The sequence below is a fragment of the Emydura macquarii genome, unplaced genomic scaffold, assembly GCF_026122565.2.
Source record: "Emydura macquarii macquarii isolate MOO-44397 ecotype Brisbane River unplaced genomic scaffold, CSIRO-AGI_Emac_v2 contig_2422, whole genome shotgun sequence".
Taxonomy (NCBI): Eukaryota; Metazoa; Chordata; order Testudines; family Chelidae; genus Emydura; species Emydura macquarii.
Genome location: NW_027132559.1, coordinates 33,638,567 through 33,664,985, shown reverse-complemented (window position 1 = coordinate 33,664,985; position 26,419 = coordinate 33,638,567). Strand labels below are relative to the sequence as shown.

Here is a 26,419-nt window from a genome sequence, read left to right as displayed (position 1 = left end):
GTCACTTTTTCCACAGTGTCTTGTATTTTTACTGTACCGAATGTAAGATTACAACCAGAGGTTGACGAAAGCATGAGAGTCTTTGGGAAAAACAATAGTTGTGGCAAAGGTCTATCAAACAGCAAGCACTGAAGAGAATACTTAGATTCACTACAGAGAATGCAGGTAAGAATGCTTATCAGAAAGAATTTCTTCAAATACAACATTGGATTAAATTGTGCTTGGATTTCACATGAGTAAGACAGTGTTAGTCCCTGGCACAATGAAGGGATGGGCTGAAATATTGTGATTGACATGTTTTGAATATGGCAGAAGCCAATAGGAGACTCCTCACTGATACAGCCGAGAGCACTCATTACAAGCTGGCACCTAGAGGGAGAAATTGACTTTTGGTGAGGTATTGATGAAAGACGGCATTTCATATCACGTTCGCTATTAGACTTGGGTTGAGAGACTAGTGATGAGTCCAATGAGACTGAGTCCTATCCCAGTTTACCACTATGACAAAGGGGAGGGCCAATGCCCTTGGTGGAGGGAATGATCTTGGCTAGATCCTATAAATAAATCTCCTTTTCTACCAGCATCACTTTGACCTTGCATGGATTGTTTGAACCAGCAGCTTTTCAGTCATAGCATCTAAAACATATTTCAGTGTTAAAATGCTGCTTGTTATGGCATCAGACTTTCTAACAGCATTGTGTAGACCTATATGTTGCTGGGACTGTCAGGAATGTCTGCCATGTTGCACGTGTAAGTTAAAATAGGTGGATGGCTGTTACACATTTTATACCAATCTACAAGTTACTTTTTGTCTGTTTGCATTATTACCATAATACAGACTTAGCAAGGTTTTCATCCCTCTGACACGCACTCTTTTGGACCAGCAACATCCCCTTTTCCATCTGCACCCCATAGGGTGTCTTTTGTGCCTGTAATATCTAAAAGGAGTTAGACACCTTTTTTCATAGTAACGTCTGGGATGTATCAGCCTGAGTGTTGTAAGCAAGACACGAGAAGCAATTCTTCTACTCTACTCCACGCTGATAAGGCCTCAACTGGAGTAGTGTTGAAAGAATGGGACAGAAAAGATGTGGACAAATTGGAGAAAGTCCAAAGGAGAGTAACAAAAATGATTAAAGGTCTCGAAAACATGACCTATGTGGAAAGATTGAAAAAACTGCATTTGTTTAGTCTGGAGAAGAGAAGACTGTGGAGAGGGGGTCGAGATAACCATTTTCAAGTAACCTCTAAGGATAGGACAAGAAGTAATGGGCTTAACTTGCAGCAAAGGAGGTTTAGGTTGGACATTAAGAAAAACTTCCTTACTGTCAGTGTAGTTAAGCACTGGAACAAATTGCCTAGGAAGGTTGTGGAATCTCAGTCATTGGAGGTTTTTAAGAACGGGTTAGACAAACACCTGTCAGGAATGGTCTAGTTATTACTTAGTCCTGTCTTGAGCGTGGGGGACTGGACCAGATGACCTATTGAGGTCCCTTCCAGTTCTACACTTCTACACAATTTAGGCAACAGTTACTCATTTCCTTACTAATTTATGAAGCACCCAAGTATATCTCATACCAGCTTTATGTCACTTCAAAATTTAGTCCTTAAAGAATTGCCTTTTGAAAGAGGCATTACCCTTGCACTTTTCTGTTTGCAGGTTAAAATATATCTTCGTCTTGGTTAATATTGTTGACATCAAATAAATTAGCATAGAACTACTGGGAAGTGAGGTAAACTGTAATGTTATTGTATCTCCCACCATGAAACTAGCCTAATGTATTTTATAATCTAATATTTATATTGTTAATATTCTTTGTGAAAAAATAAATAAATCCTGTTAGCTATCCATATATGTTACATTATCAGATACACACTTATCCCAATAAATTCTAACTGCAGTCTCTACCATTATAAAATTATGTTCCATTCTAATTTTTTTAACCTGTAATGTTAAAGGCGTGGTTTCTAGGGTAAAGAGTGACTGTTGAAAACTGAAGTGATCAGATTTCAGTCTTGGCAGTCTGCCCCAGTTATTGCACATGCTCTTTTCCAGCAAACCATTTAAGACTTTCTAATATCAAAAATGAGGCTGTCTCGGAGCAGTCTGTTTACTCTTTATTGACAAGCTAATCCCTACTCTTTTTCTGGAGCTGTGTCCCTGCAGACATCTTTTCAACCTTGCCTGTTTCAACATGATATATCATCCATCTAAAATAAATTTAAAATGTGCCCATCTGTGCTAAGTACCTTTCTTTTGGAAGCTTATGTACAGAATTTCATTTCTGTAGCCTCCAAACAAGAATTTATACAGAATTTGCAATAAAAGTTGGTATCTGAAAGTAAGCAGTTAAATTTCCTTCTTCACATTATTTTTGCTCATTCTTACTAAATACCTATATGAATAGCATTCAGTGGTTTCTTTCATCTTTCATTCCATAGGATCCCAATGCACTTTGCAAATTTATTATTATTATTATTATTTATTTGCATCACAGTAGCACTTGGGGGTCCTAGTCATGGATCAGGCCCCTATTGTACTCGGTGTTGTACCAAACACAGAACCAAAGAATGGTCTCTGTCTTGAAGAGCTTACAATCTAAGGATAATACAAGGCACAACAGGTGAACACAACCAACAAGGGAGCAAAGGGTAACACAGACGATATTGTTATATTGGTCAGCATGAAAAATAATGGCTGCATTATTGTGGAAGGTGGACACAGTGAGACTGGAAGGGGGGTCAGAGTTGGGGAGGAGGCAGAGGGGGATAGATGTGGGATCTGAATTTGTGCTGGTGGATTAGGATGGAGAGGGAAAGAGGAGCTGGTTAAGAGGAGGTGGGAGTTATAGAGGGGTGAGGGCTTCAGGGAAAAGGAAATAGTCAGTGCAAAGAGAGAAGAGGCAGAAGGAGGAGAGCAGATACTATGATGCAAGTTGAAGAATTGGTCTGAATTCAAGATGATGAAATTCAATAAAGACAAGTGCAAAGTACTACACTTAGAAAAAAAATAATCAAAGGCACAAATATAACTCAGGGAATAACTGGCTAGGTAGTAGGATTCCTGAAAAGGATCTGGGAGTTATAGTGGATCACAAATTGAATATGAACCAACAATATGGCACAGTTGTGAAAAAGGCTAGTGTCATTCTGGGGTGTATTAACAGGACTGTCATATATAAGACACAGGAGATAATTGTCCTGCTCTTTTTGGCATTGGGGATGCCTCAGCTGGAGTTTTTTATCCAGTTTTGGGTGCCACACTTCAAGAAAGATATGGACAAATTGGAGAAAGTCCAGAGGAGAGCAACAAAAATGATGAAAGGTTAAGGAAACATGACCTATGAGGAAAGGTAAAAAAGCTGGGTATGGTTAGTCTTGAGAAAAGAAGACTGAGGGCGGAGCTGGTGTAACAGTCTTCAGATAAGTTAAGGCTGTTATGAAGTGGGTGGTGATCAGTTGTTCTCCATGTCCACTGAAGGTAGAGAAGTAGTAATTGGTTTAATCTGCAGCAAGGGAGTTTTAGGTTAGACTTATAAGGTTTCTTAACTATTTTATAGTTCGCTCCCAAGGAAGTTGTGGAAACCACATCATTGGTGGGTTTTAAGAAGAGGTTGAGACACACCTGTCAGGAATGGTCTAGGTTTACGTAGTCCTGCCTCAGTGCAGGGGGCTGGACTTGGTGACCTTTTGAGATCCCTTCCAGATCTGCATCTCCCCTCTCCCCCACCGAGTAACAGACCTACCCTTGGTCTTCCTCTTGCTTCTAATGTATTTGCACAATGTTTTTGTGTTATCCTTTTTGTCTCTAGCTAGTTTAATCTCGTTTTGTGTCTTGGCCTTTCTAGTTTTGTCCCTACATACTTGTGTTATTTGTTTACATTCATCCTTTGTAATTTGACTTTTTTGAGTTTCAGATCATTGAAGATCTCCTGGTTAAGCCATGGTGGTCTCTTGCCATACTTCCTATCTTTCCTATGCAGTGGGATAGTTTGCTCTTGTGCCCTTAATAATGTCTCTTTGAAAAACTACCAACTCTCTTGAACTGTTTTTCCCCTTAGACTTGCTTGGAAATGCACTTAACCTGTCTGTGCCTTTAATTCTCCATCTGTAAAATGTGGATAATACTTGCCTACCTGTCCCATAGGGCTCTTGTGAGAATTGAGTAGGTTAGTGTCTGTGCAGATATCTGAAAAAATAGAAGGGCTATGTAAGTATTATTATTAGGAGCACAGAGGAGTAGAAAGCAGCACTGTGAAGGAATAGTAAATGTCTTTCCGTGTCTCCAGCTCTACTTGCTTTCCCAGGGCCTGGAGGAGGATGGGAGGCTCTCACAGTATATAAACTGAGAAGGGGTGAAAGGGATTGAGATGTTTGGAAGATTTTCCTGCTGCAATAAAGTAAAATAAAAGGCAATGAGAGAAAAGTTAGACAGGAGTAGAGATGCTTTTCTGCTCATTTGGTTGTCTGTCTGTGTTTGCAGAGAGCCTGGAACAATCTCTGAGGAGTAAACTACCCCCTTTGTTTCTATAGGCGCTACATTAGATGCTAGTGGTGAAACTTTAAATGTACAGTATATAAAATATTTCTCAGCTCATCAACCATCTAAAAAGGAGAAATATTTTTAAATGGCTTGTCTCCCTAAAACCACTGAGTTAAAACCAAGCAGGTTTGGTTCTGCCATTCAGCTTGATATGCTACGGAAGAATCTTGGCTTATTTTCTTCTTTGAAGAGTGATAGAAAATGGGAGAGAAAAATGATATAAAATTCCACCAAAGGCACAAAAACCCCTCCAACTAAGCCCAGAAGCTTGACCGACTGACTGACTGAGCGGGGGATGCGTTTTCCTCAGTTATTCCTCCCTTGGTTCCTCTTTGTGCCCCCTTCCTTCACAATTTCTCCCCCTCAGGAATCCCTGGCTAACCACACCTGAGAAATTGCTGCAAGGAATAGAGTTGTTAGCAGGGGCTGCGAAGGGGATTCAAAGCATCCCAGAGAGGCACTACTATTGTTGGAGTACAGCTGTGCTATTGCTGCCTGCTGCTACCCTAGCTGCCAACAATTCCTAAACAATGGTGAGGCAGCAGTTACCTGGTTTCTGAAAACCATTGCCATGAACCTCAAACAGGGAGTGGCACATTGTCTTGCTGCCCCTGTGACATACAGGACAGATGGCATGCATCACCTGGAACACCAGAACAGTAAGTCATCAAAGAGCAACTTGAAGATTGGTCACTAGTGAGGGAAATTAGGAAATATCAAATAATGAGCTCCATATCCAGAAAAAGTCTCTGTTGCCCATACGTAGAGCTCTGTGATAAAAGCCCTTGACTACAGCCAAAAACCATGTTTTGGGAGGGTTTGTGATAAAGCAAACTATCTTTCTTCTATGTCTAATAGTGCTCATCTGTTTTGTTTAAATGGGCAGTAAACATGTCAATACCTATCAAACAAAAATTGGTGGTTTCACACAGCTCTACCAATGCCAGCTTCTCTAATGACCTTACTGGGCCACAAGAAATTCGGAAGCCATTTTTACCCTTTGGTCAGTAAAAATTATGGCCAGAACTTGTTCCTCTAGTGAAGGATAAATCAAATGGTACTTGAAAAGGCAAGATATTACCTGTTATCAAATAATATATGTTATGTTCTCTCATAGTAATTTATATCCTGAGTGCTGATTGGTTGAACAAAGACAAAGATTTGTTTCTGCCCACTTATTGTGTGCCTCCTAGAGCCAGCAGGGACAATTTAATTCAGGATGGTAACGCCATATGCTTTTAAAGTATTTAACCTGTATTACCATAATGAGATCCCCCTGGCTTTATAAATCTCCTTGACAATGCACTGGAACAAAACAAAAAGTGGTCTTTATTTGTATTGCTTCTCCACAGGCACATGCATACAAGCAATCTTGAATTTCAATTGCAGGATGCTGAATTCTTTCTTCTGTGTCCATTTAAGACAGCAAGTGACATAATCCCAGCCAATCAGAAAGGCTATATCATCATTCAGGTCAGCTCAGCTGTGTAAAACAAAATAAAGCTTAATGCACAACAGTGCCTAGTATAATGGCAAAAGCTGCTAATTGCTAAAATGCTTGCGCTGTGGTATCCAAAAACACAGAAATGTTTTGTAAAAATGCTTCTCTCCAATGTAGTAGCTAGTTTTTATGTATGGTGAGAAGTGTATTACAGATACAAATATTTCCATTTGCCTTTTTATTTCTTCACCGTAGCATTTACAAATTGTGTAAGAGGCCCTCCTCAGAACTGCTGTAAAAGAACATCATTTTTGGAAGCTTTTCTTTAAGTCAAGCTGCGGGGAAGCTATAGTCCAGCAGTGTATGAGTCAGTCTGTTTTGAAAAGTCTTTCTAATTCATCACCACCTTGCTTTTCTCTACCCTCTGTGTCCCATCACTGCTGAATCACCGGGGAGATCTATCCACTGTGGTTCTAATTCCTGTTCTGACCAGCATCAGAAGATAAAACCATAGTAATTATGAAGTAGGGTCTGCATAAAAGGGAATTCCTGGGCTGAGGTACTGTATGAGCTAGCTTGACTTTGAATCTGTAGTTGTTTATTTAATCAACGGCTGAAAGCATCACATAGAAGTTCTGGGAAGGATAAAATTCGAAGTTCAATGTTAAACAAATTCTTTGTAGGAAAAAAAATAACACTTAAATGTAACAAGACAACAGTAGATGGAACTATTTTAAAGATACAGCTTTTTTATTTTTATTTTATGTTAGAGTTGGATTCAAATAGATGTATAGACGTACTCGTGTTGCACCAATTGAAAAGATGGAAGCCTAAGTACTAAAGATTGCGTGTTTTAAAGTCCTAATTTCTCTTGCATCTCTCAGTAGCAAATGATGTCTATACATGAATGTTGAGGGTCATTTTAATTATTTTACTAATAATACTGGATTTGCATAAATTGTCTTTAGTGAAAAGGCTAATAAGATGCAGTTGTGGTGGGCAGCCGAAAGCAATTTGGGTTTGAGTCCAGTAATAGTACTAAATGGAGTTGAAATTGTGGCATTAATTTTGTAAAATGTTAAATTAGTAGTGAGCACAGAGAGAACTACAGGATCCTAGAGGTTTTTGTGGCTCTTTAACATTTTTAGTGCCATAATTTTAAAATGTTAGCCCCATAAAACCATTATGTTACTGTTCCTAGTGTGTTTTAGTTTGCATCAAAGAATAAGGCCACCACACTGCTGGGAAACACCCTAATGCACATAGCAATTTGTCTAAGAAAGCCGCAGATGTTGGGCTATATACTTATCTGAAGGATATTTTGTTCCAATTTGTGTAAAATGGAAGCTATATACCAAATTCTGCCTTCAAGCCCACCATGCAAACATATTGAACCCAATGAGACCGCCATACATATGCTCAGGGGGTGAAATTCTCATCCATCATGTAGCAAGTCAGTACTAGACTATATTTCAGTCTCACATAGGAACTGTGCTAGCGGACTGCAGATGAAGCAGTGGCCAAAGGAACCTATGTGCCATGGAAAGGCTCTGCATGCCAGCCCTGTGTACTCAGTGGTACTGAAGCACATGCTTAAGTGTTTCCCTGAATTGAGTCCATAGTCAGTGTATTCTACTCTAAAATGGGTTTCGTTACTGCTGGTCATATTCACTACATGAAACACTGGAGTACACAACTCCCTTGGATTTCATGGATCAAATCCACATTTGGAGTTGGAAATCCACTGACATGGAATTATGCAGTCAGTTAAAGCCATTCACTTAAAGAACCCACTTAAGAATCCACACTTGATGAGAGCCTCTCACATGGTCTCACTGAGCCATTCAAACAGAGGACCCAGTCAAGTCCATTAATGAAAGGCAGGGAGAGCACATATTCCTCTGCATGTAAGAAATAGCACAAGCAGCAGTTCAAATAAGATGGTTCAGGGGAGAAGCAAAAGTGTTGGATGGATATTTGTGTGACATGTGGCCTCTAAACAGGTTGCACAAAGAGGGAAAAAATGTTTTTTGTTTATTTTTTTTAAAGTCCTGAGCTACAGTGGAAGAGAGGGCAGAAGAGATTTTGGGGAAGAGAAGTGCTGATCAAGAGTAGATTAAATAATGCGAAAAGGGCTTCCCAAATTGTTTGCAGGATTCTGACACAGTGCTTAGAAGCAGTGCAAGATACTTCTTTAAAGGTCCCCTGGGAGGGCGGGAAGGAATTGAGGACGAAGGAAAAGAGAATAGTGAGAAAGACAGAATGGAAACTGTGATCACACTTAGGCTTGTTACCTACAGCACTTGCCATGACCAGTTTTTGAAATATCTGAGATGCGGGTCTATAAATTCTGTATTATGATTGTATATTCTGTATTATTCTTTGTTGGAACTTGTAGTTGCATATTTATAGGTGTATTTTTGAGTTACATTGTTTCACAGTCAGGTCAGCTACACAGCTGCCAGATGAAGAAGGAAGTATCACTAATATTAAAGTGAACCCGAGTCAAGGGAAAATAGCATATTTTTTCTACCTTTGTTTAGTCTGATGCTTATGTTTTAGTTCACTTCTAACTGATAATTTGCCTGTATGCATTTTTAGCTGTAGTTTTAAGTAATTTTTAGTGTGTAGGATTCTAATTTAAAAATCTCAGAATATGCAGTTAACCTATGAAAATATTGGTGGTATTTTCAATAAAATAAATGCTTAGGTAACAGTATTTACCCATCTTTTCATTTCATGTTTGTTTATTCTTGAATTTGGGATACCGAAGATGGAATCTCGTGTGCCCTATGTACACTATATTGTATTATTAATATTAGGATAGCAACCAATTCCCACTAGACAGTCTTTGTGGTCCGTTCATGCTCTAAGAAGTGTCTAGGCATAAAAGACTGTTTGAGTTGAAGTGGGCTGATAGTCTGGGATGACATTTGAATGCATAGAGGACAATGTCTAAATGACAATGACTGGAAGAGATGCAAAAGAAGCTCTAAACTATCCTATTCTCTCATGGACGGTCACCTCTTCTTTGGGATTATTTTGTCACATGATTCCTCAGTTAGGCTTTGTCTATGGGGAAAAGTGGAATCACTGAAGGGGAGAAACTTAGGTTCCCAGACAAAAAAGAAGTTTCTAGTGCTGACACATGGCCTGTAACTTATAGAGACAGCAAATCTAATGAGAGGCATTGCCTCTAAGACATAATTTGCAATATTCAGAATTAATAAAACATTTTACTTTTAGCAAAATCATAAAACAAAAATCAATTTCATTAAACTCCTTGGAACTGTATGCACTGGGATGGTTTCTATGCATTAATGGTTTCAAGAGCTTTGTAGCAATATTTCATATTTGCATAGTTTATGATGGTAAATTATGAAACAAAGAAACTAAACCATAAGGGCCAAATTCTGTCCTTGGATAAATACGTGCAACACCCACTGAAGTTAATGGGAATTGAGTGTGCTCAGCTGTGGGCAGAATCAGGCCCATAAATACAGCAATATATTAAGCGTCAATTGATCAAATTGCATGAGTTTATGCTGCCCCATAATTCACAGTTTAGTCTGACTTTTGTTCCCATGGTTGAATGTCATTAAATAACCTTAAAGGTCTAAGGGCAAAAAGCAGACAAATTCAGAATAAAACATTAAACTATCCAATACCTAGGCACAACAGAGTAGAAAAACACTGAAGCAATGTCGTCTAATTCTTAAGAAGTGGAGGTTTAAAACTTATAGTTCCATAATTTTCTGGTGGTGTTATAAACTATCAATGTTGTTTTAATATAATTTTGACTATGTACATGTCTTGATTTTTTTAATTGTGGATTATCATTTTTATGTAATGGTAGAATCATTATATTCAATAACTGTTGCAAATATATCTTAAACATATTTTCTGTAAAGGGGAGGAACAATATCTTTAGAATGCGCTGTATATTATTACTTGTGCAATAATGGTATAAAGGCAACATACAATGTTATTGTATAATCTCTTAATAAAAATGTTGTATTCCATACTACATGAAGTATGTACGACATTACTTAGTTCAACACCGCAGCTGTTTAGTTTATATATTCTTTTTTCTAAATCTATTAGTTCACAGTCTGAACTATCCACCTATTGAACTTGATTCGGAACCAAGTTAATGTTAAAGTTATACAAGAGCAAAACAAATCTTAAAATTAAACAGGTCTCCTAGTACACTTAAATAATTCAACAGTAGCTGATCTATCACAATGTAAAATGAACTAAAACCAAGAAAAACCAAATCACTCATTGAAGTTATGACAATGATTGGTTTCAATCCACAAAACTTCATATAAACTATGTTCAAATTATATTTGTTGTTTACAGAGGTTTGTGCTTATATTTGTAAATAAAGAGGTGTAAATATTTCCAGCATTTAAATTGTTTTCAAATGCTATTTATGGCTTATATGAGCAAAAAAAAAATCAGTGACAAATCATAACAATCCGTTGGTGCAAATATTTATTTAACAAGTTCACAGCTCCTGATTAATTCCATGAAGAACGCCGTTTGGCAGAGCAGGATTATGAGGGTTGCATATTGGTGGTGGCAGTGGAAATAAATATATTTTCTATTTATATGGTACAATTTACTTGTGTTCTTTAGAAAATGGTACATATCAGAAGTGTTGCTCTCAAAATGATCTCAGGATGGAAAGAAATCAGTAATTACAGAGCTAGGCATTCAATTCTGCCCTAATTTTCCCACCAGTTTTTCAGTGTTCAGCTGCCTCAGAGACTTAAAGTATTCTCATTAGGTAGCTGCAGAGGCAGCTCGCTTGCCTACTCCCTCATTCTCTTGCTAGCTTTTTCTCTCTCTCTTTCTTTCTTTCTTTTTTTTTTCCTGCCTTGGGAGTGACTGTGAAGATCATTTGTTGGAATGATTGGCAGGTTAGAGGATTCGATCAGATGAGTTCCTCTTAGTGCAGGTCAAAAAGGCTAGTTAGCAGGAGCTGTCGAAAAATGCCAGCAGCATTTGAAATGGGAAATGTCATGACTTCGAGGCAGGGGGTGCCACCTGGAACAGAAAGCCCCCAGCTCATTAGCAAGTTACAGGATGCAAGCTTAACTGGAGGGAGCAGAAGAGGAAAGATAATACCCAATAGGGAAAATTATTGTGAAATGGAATTGATTTCATGTATAATTTGTTTATCACTAGAGGGGACAAATGCTGTCCTCCTGACATGTGCGGAGGAGAGTGGACTATGAATGAAGCAATTTAGCATAATCTCCAGGTTGAGCTCTGGATTTAAAGAATGCGAACTTCTTTCTTCCTTGCTGTGGAAATGATCAGGTCATGTTGTATTAATTAAACCTGACATACTCTCAAATGGTTTATCTGGGCGATTGTAGCAGTTCGGCAGAACCTGGTACATACAGAATACATTTATTATAAACATGCTATGGTATGGTTTGGTTTTGGGTTTTTTGAACACAAAGATTTATCTTTTTTAAGCTACTGTTGTGAAAAATCTGTCTCAATGGCAGACTGAATCATAACACATCTCATGTTTATCTTTGGTTAGTCAGACTGGATACAATCAGAATACAATTCCAGTTTCACAATATAATTTCATTTCCAGAAAAGAAAGTAGAAAATAAAGGGTTTTTTTAAATGTTTGTTTTTTCATTTGAAATTAAATCTAAATGAAATACTGCAAGGTCTCCTGGCTACCTTTGACTTATAGGATGCTTATATTAAGTCTCAGCCATACAAAATGCTCAGTGTTCTTTGAGACATTCTGTCACTTAAAATTGCAGGCAGAACCTTCGTCACAGAGAGGTTAGCTGAACCCTGGCAATTAATGCTACTAGCCATTCATTGTTTCATCATTCTATATCTGAGTGTATAAGATATATTGCATGACAGGGAAAATTAAATTACATGGGTAACATTTTTGAAAAATGGTGGTACATTGAACAATGAGAAAATAATATTGTATATGCCATTGCCCACACTTTCATTCAATCCTGCATCTTTTGACTTAAATGGAAGTGGAATCGGATTCTTTATCAAAAACGTCTTGGACACATTCATACCATTTTAGACTGAGTAAATTTGGTTTAAAAGCAGCAAGCTGTCTTTGAATAACTTATATTGCAAAGTATATCTTCTCTTGACAAGGAATGTTATCTCATTTATCTTAAACATGCATGTATCTAGCAAGTTTGCTTATTGTTGCAAGTCGTGTACAGCACTGCTTAATTTCTTTTATTTCTTTTTTTTAATCTGAGGTATGTTTGCTTAGTATTCAGACTCTGAGTATGTATTTTTTCAACGTTTTTCTGACTTGAGCTTTCCTTTTTTTTATGCTTAGGAAAAACTTTCTAAAGTCAGTAATGAAATAGCCATGGCTTGTTTTACCAACTAACCACAAGCAGTTGGATTTCCCTTCTGATAACTGTGAATCAGAATTTATTTATTTAAAAAACTCAGCAGATTATTTCTAGTTTGTGTTCTGCATAAAAAGCTTAGCATTAAGCTATGTTCCCTCTGTCTGTTAATTTGTCAGACAGAGGAGTTACTACAGCACTGCAAACACAGTCATCTTCTAGAGTCCTGTAGCACCTTAAAGACTAACAAATTTCTGCGGGCGTAAGCTTTCATGGGCTGCAACCCACTTTGTCAGATGCATGAAATGGAAATCACAGATCTATTTCATGCATCTGACGAAGTGGGTTGCAGCCCACAAAAGCTTATGCCTGCAGAAATTTGTTAGTCTTTAAGGTGCTACAGGACTCTCGTTGTTTTTGCTCTATGCAGACTAACACGGCTACCCCTCTGGAAGTCATTTTCTAGTTTTCAGATGACTACTTTAGTGCAAAGTTCCCCTTCTGGTCCATACTGTGGCAATCAGCTCTGGTACTCTTAGCTCTCTATACATGCATATATCTCAGATCCGTGCATGTACAGTAAGGAGAGCAGAATATTGGAGTCAAGAGCCGCTGTGCAGACCTGAAAGGAGAATTTTGCCCATGTTGTGTAATTCTGTAAATGCCCTATAGGATAACACTCTTTCTTTAATGAATAAAAATTTAAAATCAATTTGGAAGAGTTCACGAAGCATCATCATTGTATGAAAACCTATTTTGTTACTTTGGTTAGATATTTAAATGTTAGGAAGTCTGGATAAAATATATTAAATTCTTTATTTGGTAATGGGAGTGGAGCTAGAATGTTAGAATTTTGTCAGGAAAGGAGAAAAGGATGCAAACCATTTGGGAGCATTAATTGTCGGGACAGATTTAAGGGCACTCTATGAGGCTCATGTGTGAGTGTCATAGTTATTAGAGACACTCTTTGCATCTTGCTAAGAGCTGGATAGGCAGCAGGACGAAAGACATGGGAGCTAGTGATGGAGGCTAGTGCGCATGAGAAATCTTGACCTGGGACATGATCAGGGACCAAAGAATTCCTTTACTATCCTATTGAAATAGGAATTTGCCAGGGCCCTAACAATTAGTGATTCCCATGAGTCTAAGGTGGAAATAGTAAGCAGAAGTAACCCAGCCAGTATCTTCTGAACCCCATCACAAAATTCAGCCAGAACTCTCTTTAATTTTATCAGAATGTTTCTCCTTCAGAGAAGGATGAAATCTGCTGAGGTGCTGGCTAGCGAGTGCCAGCTGCACATCTTGTTACAAAAGACCCTGTCTTGCACTGGCCCGGCCAGTGCTGCTCAGTCAACAGCATCTTGGTTCCTAGACACTACCACAATACAAATAAATAATAGTAATTATAATAATGAAAGGGTTGATGATCCACTTCTTTTGCCCCTCAGGGTCCTCAAGAAGATAGTCCTGCAGTTGGGTCTGAAGCTCCCACAATGCTGACTTATCTGGTCTTAAGGATTCCTTGGTAATCCAATGAGACAGAAACAAAGAATGTCACATACTTGTCAACATATTTCCACATCTTCATTTTTAAGTTTCTGAGCCCTCTTTGGAAATCGCCATCATTCATTTCATGAAGTGACCCAGCTTTCTGAATCACCCCTCAGACGGAGCCCAACAAAGACTGAACGATGCATGCAAAGCCGCACGTATGACGTGCAGTACCCTCGGTCCATAGCGATTACAGCCAGCATCCAGTTCAGTGACTCATTGTCTGTGTGCAGGAGCACTTGCACTTTGTTTCATTTCTGTTAAGGGGTCATGCTGTTTTGTATAAAGTAAACCCAGGAATACGCACGTGGGCACAATTTGATCTAGGGGAATGTTTGCCGTTTTCATTGAAAAATGTTTTAATTTGTATAATTCAACCATGTTTGAAATGTAAGTCAGTTGACCATTCTATATAAATTCCTGTGTGGTAGGATAGGACTGATTGAAGGGTTACAAAAATCTATTAACCAGAAGCCTAGTAATGAACTATTTCTGCACTTTTCCATCCATTTCCTTCCTTGACTTCTATTTTCCTCTTTTTAACCCTCTGTCCTTCCTTTTCCACACAACTGTCATTCACCATGGGGTGGTGGCCAGCAGATATCACTCCATTGATGCTCCAGGAGGAAACAGATCAACAAGTGCTGACTGAAGGTGCTTGCTTTCTTATGAGCATCTTCTAGGATGGTTTTATCTTACTCAGGGCAAGTCTACACTTAAAACGCTGCATCAGCGCAACTGCACTGATGCAGCTGTGCCACTCTTGCACTTTAATGAAGACACTGTATGCTGAGGGGAGAGCTGTCCTGTCAGTGTAGTTTTTCCACTTCCCCTAGAAGCATAACCTACCTGGGCGGTTAAGTCAGAACAACTGTGTTACTCGGGGTGTGTGGATTTTTCACACCCCTGAGTGATGTAGTTATACTGCTATATGTCTGTTGCATAGACCAGACCTAAATCTTGAGGAGGCATATTTACACACACAGGCTGGCCCACAGGAGGTTCCTGAGAGTCGTACATGTGACTGTCGAATACCTATGTTAGGTACTCTTGATTGACTTCTTTCTAGTGCCCTGAGTGTTTGTTAAGTTTTGCTCATAGTCAGCTTTATTAGATGCCATCCTTTATCTGACATATAGAATCTCCAAGAGCACAGACATCCACAAAACACAGATCAATCAACAGAAGAGTAACTTGGCATAGGTGGAGTCAATTTCCCGCTCGGGCCTGGTCATCACCAAAAGAATTAAGCCTCTGGCACAAAACAGGATAGAAAATCACCGGCCTCCAATCAACAGGATGTGCCTCCAGACCATATCAAAATTAAAAAATCTTCTAATTCTTTGGTGGAAGGGGGAACATAAGAGAGAGTGAGCTGTACCAAGGTGTTATCCTGGATCTTTTGATGCAGGAGGGTTTTTCAACATCTCTTTCTCTCCAAGATATGCAAGAACCATTCCAATATGGAAAATATGGGCCAGAACATATAGTCACAATGAGGAAATGTATTATTATTCAAGGAGGAAAGCTCATGAGGCAGTGCATTGAATACCCTCTCTCACTTTGCAGAAAGAATACACTTCTAGGCTATGCTCACCTAACTAGAATAGATACGTAGAATTTTCAGAGAAAGGAATATGGCAACATAATGATCCATATCAAACCTGCAATTCACTTCAGGACAATGTGGCTCTGGGCATACTGGGCAGCATGCCAAGAGTCTATGCTTTAGCCCTGAGTTTTGTTTTTATTAGATCACCCACATGTTGCACGTTTCCTTAGGGCGCTAGAAAGCTGACATCTGTTCTGTGCTTTCAAGTGCTAGACTTGGATTCTTAATTTAGTTTTCCAGGTCTTCACTTCACAACCACTTAAAATCCTAACTTCAGCATCTCTATAACTCGACAATCAGTCATCTTCCTAGTAGCCACCAGACCAGCTTATCGGCAATCAGAAGCACAAGCTTCTACCACTAAGCCATAGCATCGCTTATTTCACAGGGACAGAGTGGTTCTGAGAGCCATAGAGGGTCTCACACCAAAGAAGATCATTGTCCCATGGATTGCAGGACATAATCCTCCCATATTCTGTCAAAATCCTAACTATAGGAAAGAGAAACTCTGGAGTGTCAAAAGGTGTTTGGGAGATGCCTCAATGGAATGGAGTTATTGGAAAAATCTAGTTCCCAGTTTGTGAATTTCTGTGGGAGAACAGAGGACACTGAGACATACCAGCTCCATTTTGATGTATAAGTGCCTCAGAGAGACATAAAGGTGCAGATGATATCTCCAATTGTGGGGCTGTGAGAGGACACACTGTTTCAGATGAGTCAAGACAATGTGGTCAGAGAACCTATGAGCTCCATCAGATGAAGTCTTAAGAGCACCTATCTAATCTATTGCTGTTGCTTATTTTATTCCCTTATTTATTTTATTTATATAGTTCCAAAAATAGGTGCTTGCTGATATTCACAAAGCGTCGTAAACTTGACCTACGGGCATCTTCTGAAATACCCTTTAGCAGAAGGTCACTTGCCACCATGGCACCCATCTGATGTGTTTCTCTGTTGTCATTCCATTACTTGCTCTATTCTTCACTTCACTTATTATTTAGTAAGAAATCAGTAGACATTTGCCACCCAAAAGAAGGTTTTCTCATACCTGTCCTTTTCATCTCCAAGAAAAGGCATGCCTGCTGATCTTTTGGGCAAAGATGTGTTTAGAAGAATACTATTTGATTCTCTATGCTTTCAAAACCTTTCAGGCTCCTCAGTGGTCTGCCATATAATAAATAGCAATTGATCCTAATCTGTCAGCCTTTGTGGCTGGGGATATTTCTGTGTGTTCATTCATTCTTTTCACTAGTAAATTTTACTATGACCCAGTTCACTAGTCTTCGACAGACTCAGACAGGAAGTTCAGGGCAGATTTTCTTTCCTTGTAGGTTCCTCCGATATACTGTTTTAGTGACCTTTGTCCAATCAGCAGAAGTAATGCATCACATGTAAAGTAACAGCAGACATGATCCTTCTTAGAGAAGTGAAGTTGACGGGGAAGACATTTTTCCCCTATGACCAAACAAAAAAAGTTGATGGAGAATTTTATCACCAACTTCCTTGTGGGGTGAAATCCAGGAAATCCAGGCATGATTCCCTCTTCTCATTTGTGGAAAAGAAGGTTTTTTATGACATTATCTTCATGAGAATATGTTTAGGAAGAGCCACATTTGTTTATTCCTGTTTAACTATTATGGAAATCTGATCTTTATCCAAAATACCAGCAATACATGGGGTGAAAAGGACAAAAGGTTAGCAGTTGATGATAATCATGGCTATCTGGCTACCAAATCAAACTGTTATTGTTAAGATTTCCAGCAACAAGATGACAATTTCTTTTAATGAGTTTGCATGTCATTGCAGGAAACACACATCCACAAACTTAGTGTTGTAGGTATAAAGGTGAGAGAGAGGACTTTCAAAACACATTTCGTTAGCCAGTTCCCTGTCTTCACACTGAGAAGCTTCAAATATGTATGTTATTCCATCAAAGGATAGATGTACTTAAATATTTAAAAAGAGAGAGAGAGAGAGAAATAAGATCAGGGCAAAAGAAGAAGTGTTACATGAGTATTATAAATACACTATGAAGTGAGAATTATGCTCAGTATAAAAGTATAGATGAATATTATTAAAAACAAAAAACATCACCACCCATCAAGATATGAACATATCTAAAATAAGTGACTCCATGAAAGTATTTTTGAAATCATTGCCCTAACTCCTCTTTTACCTCTTTTTGTTCGTTTATAAACCTCACTTCTTGTATTGTGTCCTAGATCAAGACTCTAAGTCCTTCAGATCAGGGGCCCATCTTTTTCTTGTTCTTTAAAGTTTCTAGCACACTTTTGGGCAATGTAAAAATAATGCATAAAAATAACAATATAAGGAAGCTCAATGCTGTGTTCCTCCAAGAAATAATTTCTCTTTATTTGTTGTTTTCCTTTTATTTAGCATAGCTGCTCAAATCACAGTGTGTAAGCCCCAGAATCATTGCCTCTCTGCAAAGATCGGTGATGATTTTTGTGTCCGAATCAAGCAGGGAAAGATAGTAAAATATGGAGAACTTCAACATTTTGGCAATTCTGCTCTGGTAATTTTGGAGATAGCTTACCATGCACTTTCAACAGGTAGCTTTTAATTTCCATGCTGCTGAAAGATGGCAAAATTTCCGCAGAACATAAAGAGAGTGAGGAGAGAGGAGGCTGCTGTCAGACCTTCGTATTTAATTTAAAACAACAATCAGATAAGTGCAGACCTAATGGCCAAATTTTGCCTTTTAAGGTAAATAATCCCTATCAGCCCCCCAAAATGTTCCATTTTAGCAGTGACATATCTGTTCCTCCTTTAGAACCAAATTCTTCTTGCCTTACTCAGGCGAGTAGCCCTTCTGAAGTCAATGGCACTGTTATTTGCGTGTGTAAAGCAAGTACGATTTGCTCCCAAGTTTGTATGATGTTAGGAAGGGTGAAGGGAGTGGGTTGGTTTTTTGCTTTTTTTGTTTTGGTTTGTTGTATTTGCCAGGGTGTGTGTTGCAGATAGGGGAAGGTAGAGCATTTAAAATGCACTGAATCTGCATAATTTTGGAAGATTGTAGATTGGTCAAGTCTGTATAAGCTGACAAAGGGGAGATGTTTACGAAAACAGATCCAATAATCATATTCAAGGAACTGGAAATATGTATTCATTATTCTCCTGTTCTCCAAATCTATTCTGTTTTAATCATGCTAGCTTCATTCTACTCTTTTCATTTTTCTTTGTTTATGCAATTGAATAGCTCAGTCCTGCCATGGAGTCTGGGATTGTATGGCAATCTTTGCCTTTTGAACTGTCTACATCACAGTTTTTGTGCAGCTCCCTATCTCCACCTTCATTCCTTCTCTTTGCTCTAAATGTTACCAAGGAGGAGGCGAAAAAAGAAAACTGCTGTAGGAAAAAAAAAGTTTAAAAGAAAACCTGGATGAATGCTTCACTTGTTGGCTTTTAGCACAATTACCATACCTTAGGAAATATGCAGGGAATAGTTAATTATGACTAAATGAGCTCCTTTTAGAGTCCATGGCAGGCCCCAGGATCCAACTGTCAGTGTTGTGAAAGATATTGAATTGGAAGGCTGGTCTCCCTGTCAGCCAGTAGGATGGTCTGCCTGAGTAAAATAGACAGTGAAAAGATAGCTGGTTTAGAGTAGCCTCAGACAAGGGAACCACGTACAGCATTTGCATACTTTTCCTGCAAAGGGGGTTTAATCCAAAGAAAGAAGGAGATTTCTGTATTGTCAGCCAAGGCTTTGTTCAGGTTGAAGAGTAGAAGGAAATCTGATGAAGGGGCCTTTCTGAAAGCCTTAGTCTCAGCCTTGAGGTTGTTCTAGTAAAGTTATGTACTTGTGGATTGTTTACACACTATTGTCTGTTTGAAGATCTTCTAAACTGAAAGGGCTCAAAGTATTCCCCTTCACTAGCACAAAAGCAGGGAATTTGTGTGGTAAAAATGACTTGCTCTGCAAAACTGAACAAGTTCTTTTTATTATGTGAACAAAATACCCAAAGTTTCTTTTATTATGTGCAAAATTCCCTCATTTTCTTCAACCAAACTCATATACTACAAAATGTTTGCAGACTAGAAAACAAGATAGACCCAGAGGGGTAGCCGTGTTAGTCTGTATACAGCAAAAACAAAGAGAGTCCTGCAGCACCTTAAAAACTAACAATTTTCTGCGGGCATAAGCTTTCGTGGGCTGCAACCCACTTCGTCAGATGCCAGCCTCTACAAAATTTGAGCTGGCGAGAGAAACAGAAATGCTTCAAGTTTAAGTGAGTCCGGGTCCTACCTCCCTTCCTCCTAAAATGGTTAATTATTAACACAATATGCCATTTCCTCAAAATTACATTTTAAAATTTAGATAAAAATAACCCAACTATAGAAACTGCATGACCGCAGGGATGAACTTAATGCTGAGGTACAGAATAGGCAATACAATAATGACAGTATCAGAAATATACTAGATTTTGTTCCCCTGTTGCTATAAGACTATGATTATGGCCTAGAAAGTAACATTTTTAGCCCGTATTATATTGTTTGCAATAAACAATATTATCTAATGTAGATTATGCTAGTTCAGAAATACTTTAGAGTATGATGCAGTTTGTCCTGTATTCAAATATGACGTCAGTGAGCGTCTTTAGCTAAATTTCCGTTCAGTTAACAGTTTGAGATGGCAATTGTAAAGCAACATAATATATCCCACCATGACTGACAAATGAAGATATTAAGATGGTAAAGGCCAAATCAAAACATCTTTAAAATACACCTTGAATTTTCTGTAATATAGACAAAAAGGATGCTCTCTCTTACTGCTTAATTTAATCCAAAGACAAGGGGTAGGCACATCCTTTAACAGCAGTTTCCATTGTTGAAGACAATATGCAGTTGTTCTGTATGATTATTTTTGTGTTCATTTGTTTAAGCACCTGTCTGAAGTGATTCAATTATTAATATTATGAAAAAAGATTAAAGCTTTATAACGTGATATAAAATAAACATTTATGGACAAATTCTGCCCTCAGGAATGTATTGTAACTGCTTTGGTTTGAATAGGAGCTGTTTTGTGCTTATACAAGGATAGAATTTGGCCCTGGCACATAGCTTTTGTATAGCCAATAACAGCATAGAAATTGGCCCAGCTCACTCCTATGTCTATGCTGTTATGAATGCTGTAGTGTTAGCAAGTCTTCCTGCCAGGGACGTAGTGTATCACATTAGAAGGCTTCCTATCCATGGAGTGACAGAGCAGCCCTAAAAAAGGGTGGTGCAGGCCAGTGATCACACTTACGATAGCCAGGAAATGTGCTGCTTAAAGTCATTTTCTGAGCACACTCTGCCAGCTGGATTCTTAAGGAAACCTGAATGTAATTTATTATTGCTATCTCCTCTTTCCTGCAGAAACCCAGAAGGAGAGGGCAAACATTGGCAAAACCACCTGCTCCTCTGGGGTGATTCAGGGGGATCAGCTGGCACACGCTGGAGCAATTCACACCTGCCTTTATCAGCTTCGGTGAACATAGCTAATACATGCCTTTAGGTGGTTAGATTTTTCTTATCAATGCGACTAGTGAAAATTAGATACCTAAAGTACAACTTTGGTTATTTACCATAGAGCATTCACTGCCAGAAAATACAGAATAACTCCATCCAGAAAGTATTTGTTGATAACGTTTAAAGACCTATAGATGAACTTGAAGCAATGAACAATGCTCAGTTTAAGCATCAAGTGATTTTTTTCTATTTTTACTCATAATTTTTCACTGATTAGTTGGAAATGAAACTCTACTCCTTACATAGTCAAGAAAACAAATGTGAATTTCTCACATGCGGGAGATCTTGTATATAATCTTGTTTAAAAAAAAAAAAAAAAGACAATGCTCAATACAGTGTTGCGGAAAGAAAGAAAGAAATGCAGTAATAATAAATATAACATCTAGAAATGTATTAGCCTTCAGAGAAGGTTTATTTCATCATCCAATGGAAATGTTTTAAAGACTAATAATATGGTCTTTCAGTGATACAAAGGGCAACGCAATGTAATGGGCACTACTGTCATGGAGATCAATGGCGGAGCCACATGCACAGATCGGGGATGCATATGACCCAAAATGAGCTGCTATGTTAAGATGAATAGCTTGTACAAATAGAAAAGAGGTGAACTCCTGCATTTATGATCAATATGTCCATTGAAGTGACGTTTTCTACTTTTCATTCAATTCTTTTTGTTTTGAGGGAGATGTGAAATCTCCGATTATAAATTGTGCTTTGCTAGAAGTAGCAAACTCCCTCTCATCCCCTTTTGCATTTTTCCTGTGAGAAGCGTGTCAGAATTTGGGGGAACTAAATATACTTCTTTGTTGCTGAGCTTGTCAAGCACAGCACTGTGTTCTCTTTCCCACCAGGAAGGTCAGACCGCTGGGGGGCCATTCTATTTTCTGAAATGATCTCTACTGTCTGTCCATGCTGTCTGACAGATTGAAACAGTTGTCTGTGTCACTGTGCTTTCAATGCTTTTTTAAATGCCTCACTTTCCATGAGAGAGAGAAAATAAGTAGGCAATGGGGGAAAAATATAAAAGGAACCATATTTTTCCTACATTGAAGTTTTAAAAAATCATAGATTTTACTCTTTAAAACATACATTTAATTTTGTGCTAAACCAATTGATTTTAGTAAACTTGCTCATTAAAGAAAGAGAGAGAGCGAGAGAAGCCACTGGCAACATATTCTACTTCTAGAAACCCATTTTAAAGTTAGGATACTAAGATTATTAAATATACATCCTCTTTCAATAGCAGAAGTGAAATAGTAAGTTTCCTTTGTTCACATATATTTCAGTTTAATATATTTTGATCTGAGGTATGTATAAAGCTTGAAGAAATTAGTGCTGTTCTGAGCCTTCAATACTCTCCAGATAATTGAACTAATTAAATCTTTACCAACATTAACACAACTCCAGCATTCCTTGGACAGTGGTTAATTATTGCATGAACATGGCCAGCTTAAACTAAACAGATGAAAATAGAGTCCTATGGAATGGGTATTGAGTTTATTCTTTATTCATCTTTTGATAAGGTTTAATTAAAACTGCCTCTCTCCATTGTGGTGGGAATGAATGTGCTTGTTTTCTTAGTGAAAGCCAAATTATTCACTTCAGCCATGGTTCAATAATCAAAGCCTTTGCAAAGTTTTGGGTTATATTGTCGCTGTGGCGATATAATTGCTGCAATTCTCTATGAAGGCTTTATCTTTTTATTACTTTCTTTTATTTACTTTTTAATTTCTTTAGAAAGAAAGCTATAGCATCCATTTTCTGGTGCAGTGTTTTAATGTTTTCCAAGCATTGGTATATATTGAAAACAATGGGTTGGTTGTTATAAAACACACTTATAATAAAGGAACTTTGTAATAATATTTTATGACAAAATATAAAAACCTTTCTTATAAACTTAAACACAATCAGCAATCTTTTAAACTAATAGTGTTGGGTATAATTTAAGCAAATAGTAAAACCTATTTCAAGCTACAGTTGAATGAGAATATTAATAAAGGAATAGTCACATTTATTTATAAGGAGAGATGTAGGACTGGTGTGATGACTCATCACACTATTATACCAGCTAGTTATTTATTTTAAAGGCAAAATTGTTGAAAGAAACCATGCCAGCTCATACGATTCGGAGACGCAGTGTCTCTCCAACTTTGTAAAGTATTTCTGTCATCCACAGCTACCTGACAAAGAGAATGAATTGCAGATTTTAGGATCAGTGCACTACTAACACACACAAACCTCTAAAACAAACCTTTAAAACACCATCATGATAAAATTTTGAATTTTTCAGTTAAAAAAAGAGTCCAATTCTCAAAAATTAGAAGAATAAAATGTTTGCACAGATGTACAAATCCCACCTGTGTGCAAGCAGAAAAACTGACTAATTACAGGTCCAATTGGTATTTGCCTTTTAAATTGGGGAGGCATTGGAATACTTAGATGCATTCTTTATAAGATGTGGAAACGAGCTTTCACTTCTAGAATATGCAGCTCACAATGCAAACCCAAATTCATATATTCTAAACTGATGCTGCAGGTAGGAGCATTTACAACTGTCTCTGATGATCATTTTACATAGTTAAACAAATAAACTTGTTGTACCAAAATGAGTTAATTCAAAGGGGGCACTGTCATTCATTTATCGTTTTTAGTTTGTGCCTGTCAGTCTTCTTACATTTTGTAATAGCTTCTTAGAAACATGGCTTGTTCAGTTCCTCCTTTTTCGTTTGGAAAATGTTCATTGTTTCCTCTCTGCTGGGTCAGAAGCCAGTATGACTTTGTGATTTCTTATATTCATGTTATGATGAACATATTCAAAATTGTCATACATCTTTTCAGCACAATTGAGGGAAGAAGACCTCTTTCATTTTTCTTTTCTTTTTGTTGTTGCTGTTGGGTTTTCCTCATGGTTTTTGTTTTTTGAGAATGAATTTAGTTATGAAAGTGAAGTATTGGAATGACTGGAGCATTAACTAAAGCAAGGCACAATGTTGTTTAACGACTATGAGTCAAATTCTATTGAGAAGGTCTTAAATGTAGAAGACAGTCTGCGCACAGTTTCTCCACAACTTTATCAGCTTTTGAGTAGTGCTAGGTGGTGGGCTTTCTCCTCAGCAACCTGGTAGATCCTATGGGGACAGGAAGGGAATGGTTGATACATGGCCAGTGAATCAACAATTATACAGATCCATTAGCCAAACCCCTGTATGTGGGGTAAGAGAATACTTCAGCGAGCTATAGACCATGGACCGTAGTAGCATCTGCAGAACAGCAGTGCAGATGTTCTGTGCACCGGAGGAAAGGAGTCTATTCCCCATCTGACCTATGAAGAGACTCCCTGCTCATGGGACATTTATTCAGGCTTTGCAGAATATGGCTTTAGCAAGCTTCCTCTCACAGGTTTGTTTATGCATCTCAATCCTGTTGAGTGGGAGTAGAGTCTGTTAGTTAACTTATGCTCTCTCTGGTGGATAGTTGTGTGGTACCTAGAGCACATATATGATCATGTGTATTTTAATGGTGTCTATTGTATTTTAATTTCTTGCCGACAGAGTAGCAAGATTTTTTAGAAACCACAAACCATTATAAGACACCAAAAGTTCCCTGCAAGAGTATTCAAAATAGAGCTTTCCTCTTTTTTATGAAATATATTTTTATTTGGCATAAAGAAAACATATTTAACAGAGCTATTATTTTAACTGATCAACTGTCCATTGCATTTTGCCTTTCAGAGCATTGGAAGTTTATTATTCTAACAAATTAATGTTGTTACTAATTAATTATTTGAAGGGTTTTATTGTAAGTTTGTATGAGAGTTCCACTATACTAGATTTCTGTGTCTTTGTTGCAAGTAGAGATTTTCCAACGTTTAGAACGAGTCATTCCTGGACCTTCTGTTATAGTCTCCTAAACCCTTTTCGTACAAGGCTTTCTTATTTGAATGAGTATCCTCACCTATTTGGTTATGTTAAAATAATTTTTATTGGGTAATTTATTTTTAAATGGTGATTACAATCTTGAATCAGATAGTTATGAAAAATCAAGCATCCAGGAAATATAATGGAGTTTTATCTGGAGATACTGAAAGAACTGCTTACTCAAAAGATCATAATCTAATTTGAGTGGATTGAAAGAGTTGAAAATACCTTCTTTAAAAGTGAAGAGAAGATTGTGGCAAGTTAATGAGTTGTGGCTAATACTCTGGGTTTTTAGACAATAGGTTACACTGCACTCTGAAACAACTTTGTACATGATTCCTATACAGGTCTTAATACAGTAAGATTCTTAAGAACGTGCCTAAAGTTAAGAGTGTGAGTAGTCCCACTGAAACATTTTTCGTATTTATTATGCATTTTAAGTTGCTACGTTTAATCATTTAAGTGAACTGTACCTCCCTAAGATACAAATGGACATACTTGACAATCTACATTTTTGTGTCTCACATATTAATTTAGGCTTAAAGTAATAAATACTTTTACCAGTTCAAAAGGTTTTCAACTGATGGGACTTTTCCATGTTTACTTGATTCAAATGGTTGTATAAACAAAGTATAATTCTTCTTCTTGCTTCTCCGTGATTTGGCATGAGTTGTATAGCTTTACAAGCGCAGTAGTCTCTGTCATTCTTATGCACGTACATTTCATGTCCATAACAGCACACCCATGTATAATTTACAGAGCCATTGCAAAAATATCTTACTGGTCTCTGTAAACTTGAAAGTGTTAACTTGCCTTCAGCCATAATCCTTACATTACTCTAAGTAGTCATCTTTGTAGTGTCAGCTACAGATCAATCCATTTCAGCTAAATCTGATGGGATTTCCCCTCCTACCTAGTAATTGTGTCCAGTCTTCCTAGCCATCAGTCACTGGGTTTGCTGTAGATATATCAACTTGTGACATTCTTCATCTTCAACTCCAGAGATACCTGGTAGGTCATTCCATTGTTTAAAGCCGTTCTAAGGCTTTGTTTAAGGTATTTGTCATAGCTGTAAAGTCTTAAGCTTTACCGTGTGTGTTTTTTTTTTCTGGCGTTGTCATCAGTTTTGCTTTCTTTAGAAGGGTGTTCTATATAATGTACAGACCCAACCTCTGTATAATAATTATTATTTGTTTAACATTCATATCACAATATTGGTTGAAGCAGGTTAGGTCCTATTGTGTACTGTACAGTTGCATATTAAATGACAATCCCTGCCACAAAGAGTTTACAATCTCTCACTCACTATTTCCAGCTTGACAGACTGTCATATTTGTACACCTGGTATCAACCACCTTGTTTAGATAAGTCATGGGATTCTTTCACACAGATTCTGTGACATTCGGATGTTCCAGTCATACGGTCATTTATAGGCATGGATCTTGAGCAATT

At 37.8% G+C, this 26,419-nt stretch overlaps 1 protein-coding gene across 5 annotated transcripts in view; it reads left to right on the top strand.

Annotated features, from left to right (window-relative positions):
* The window catches only part of CDK14 (cyclin dependent kinase 14), a 464,786-nt gene that overhangs the window by 384,033 nt on the left and 54,334 nt on the right, over window positions 1-26,419 (top strand). For 4 of the 5 annotated variants that reach the window (XM_067562226.1, XM_067562222.1, XM_067562224.1 and 1 more), the window contains one exon: window positions 17-165. In XM_067562226.1, coding sequence (XP_067418327.1) covers window positions 17-132 — 116 coding nt within the window. In that variant the 3' untranslated portion in view covers window positions 133-165. Of the gene's footprint in view, window positions 1-16; window positions 166-1,660; window positions 1,880-26,419 lie in introns of those variants that run through there. The other variant, XM_067562223.1, reaches the window with a different exon arrangement.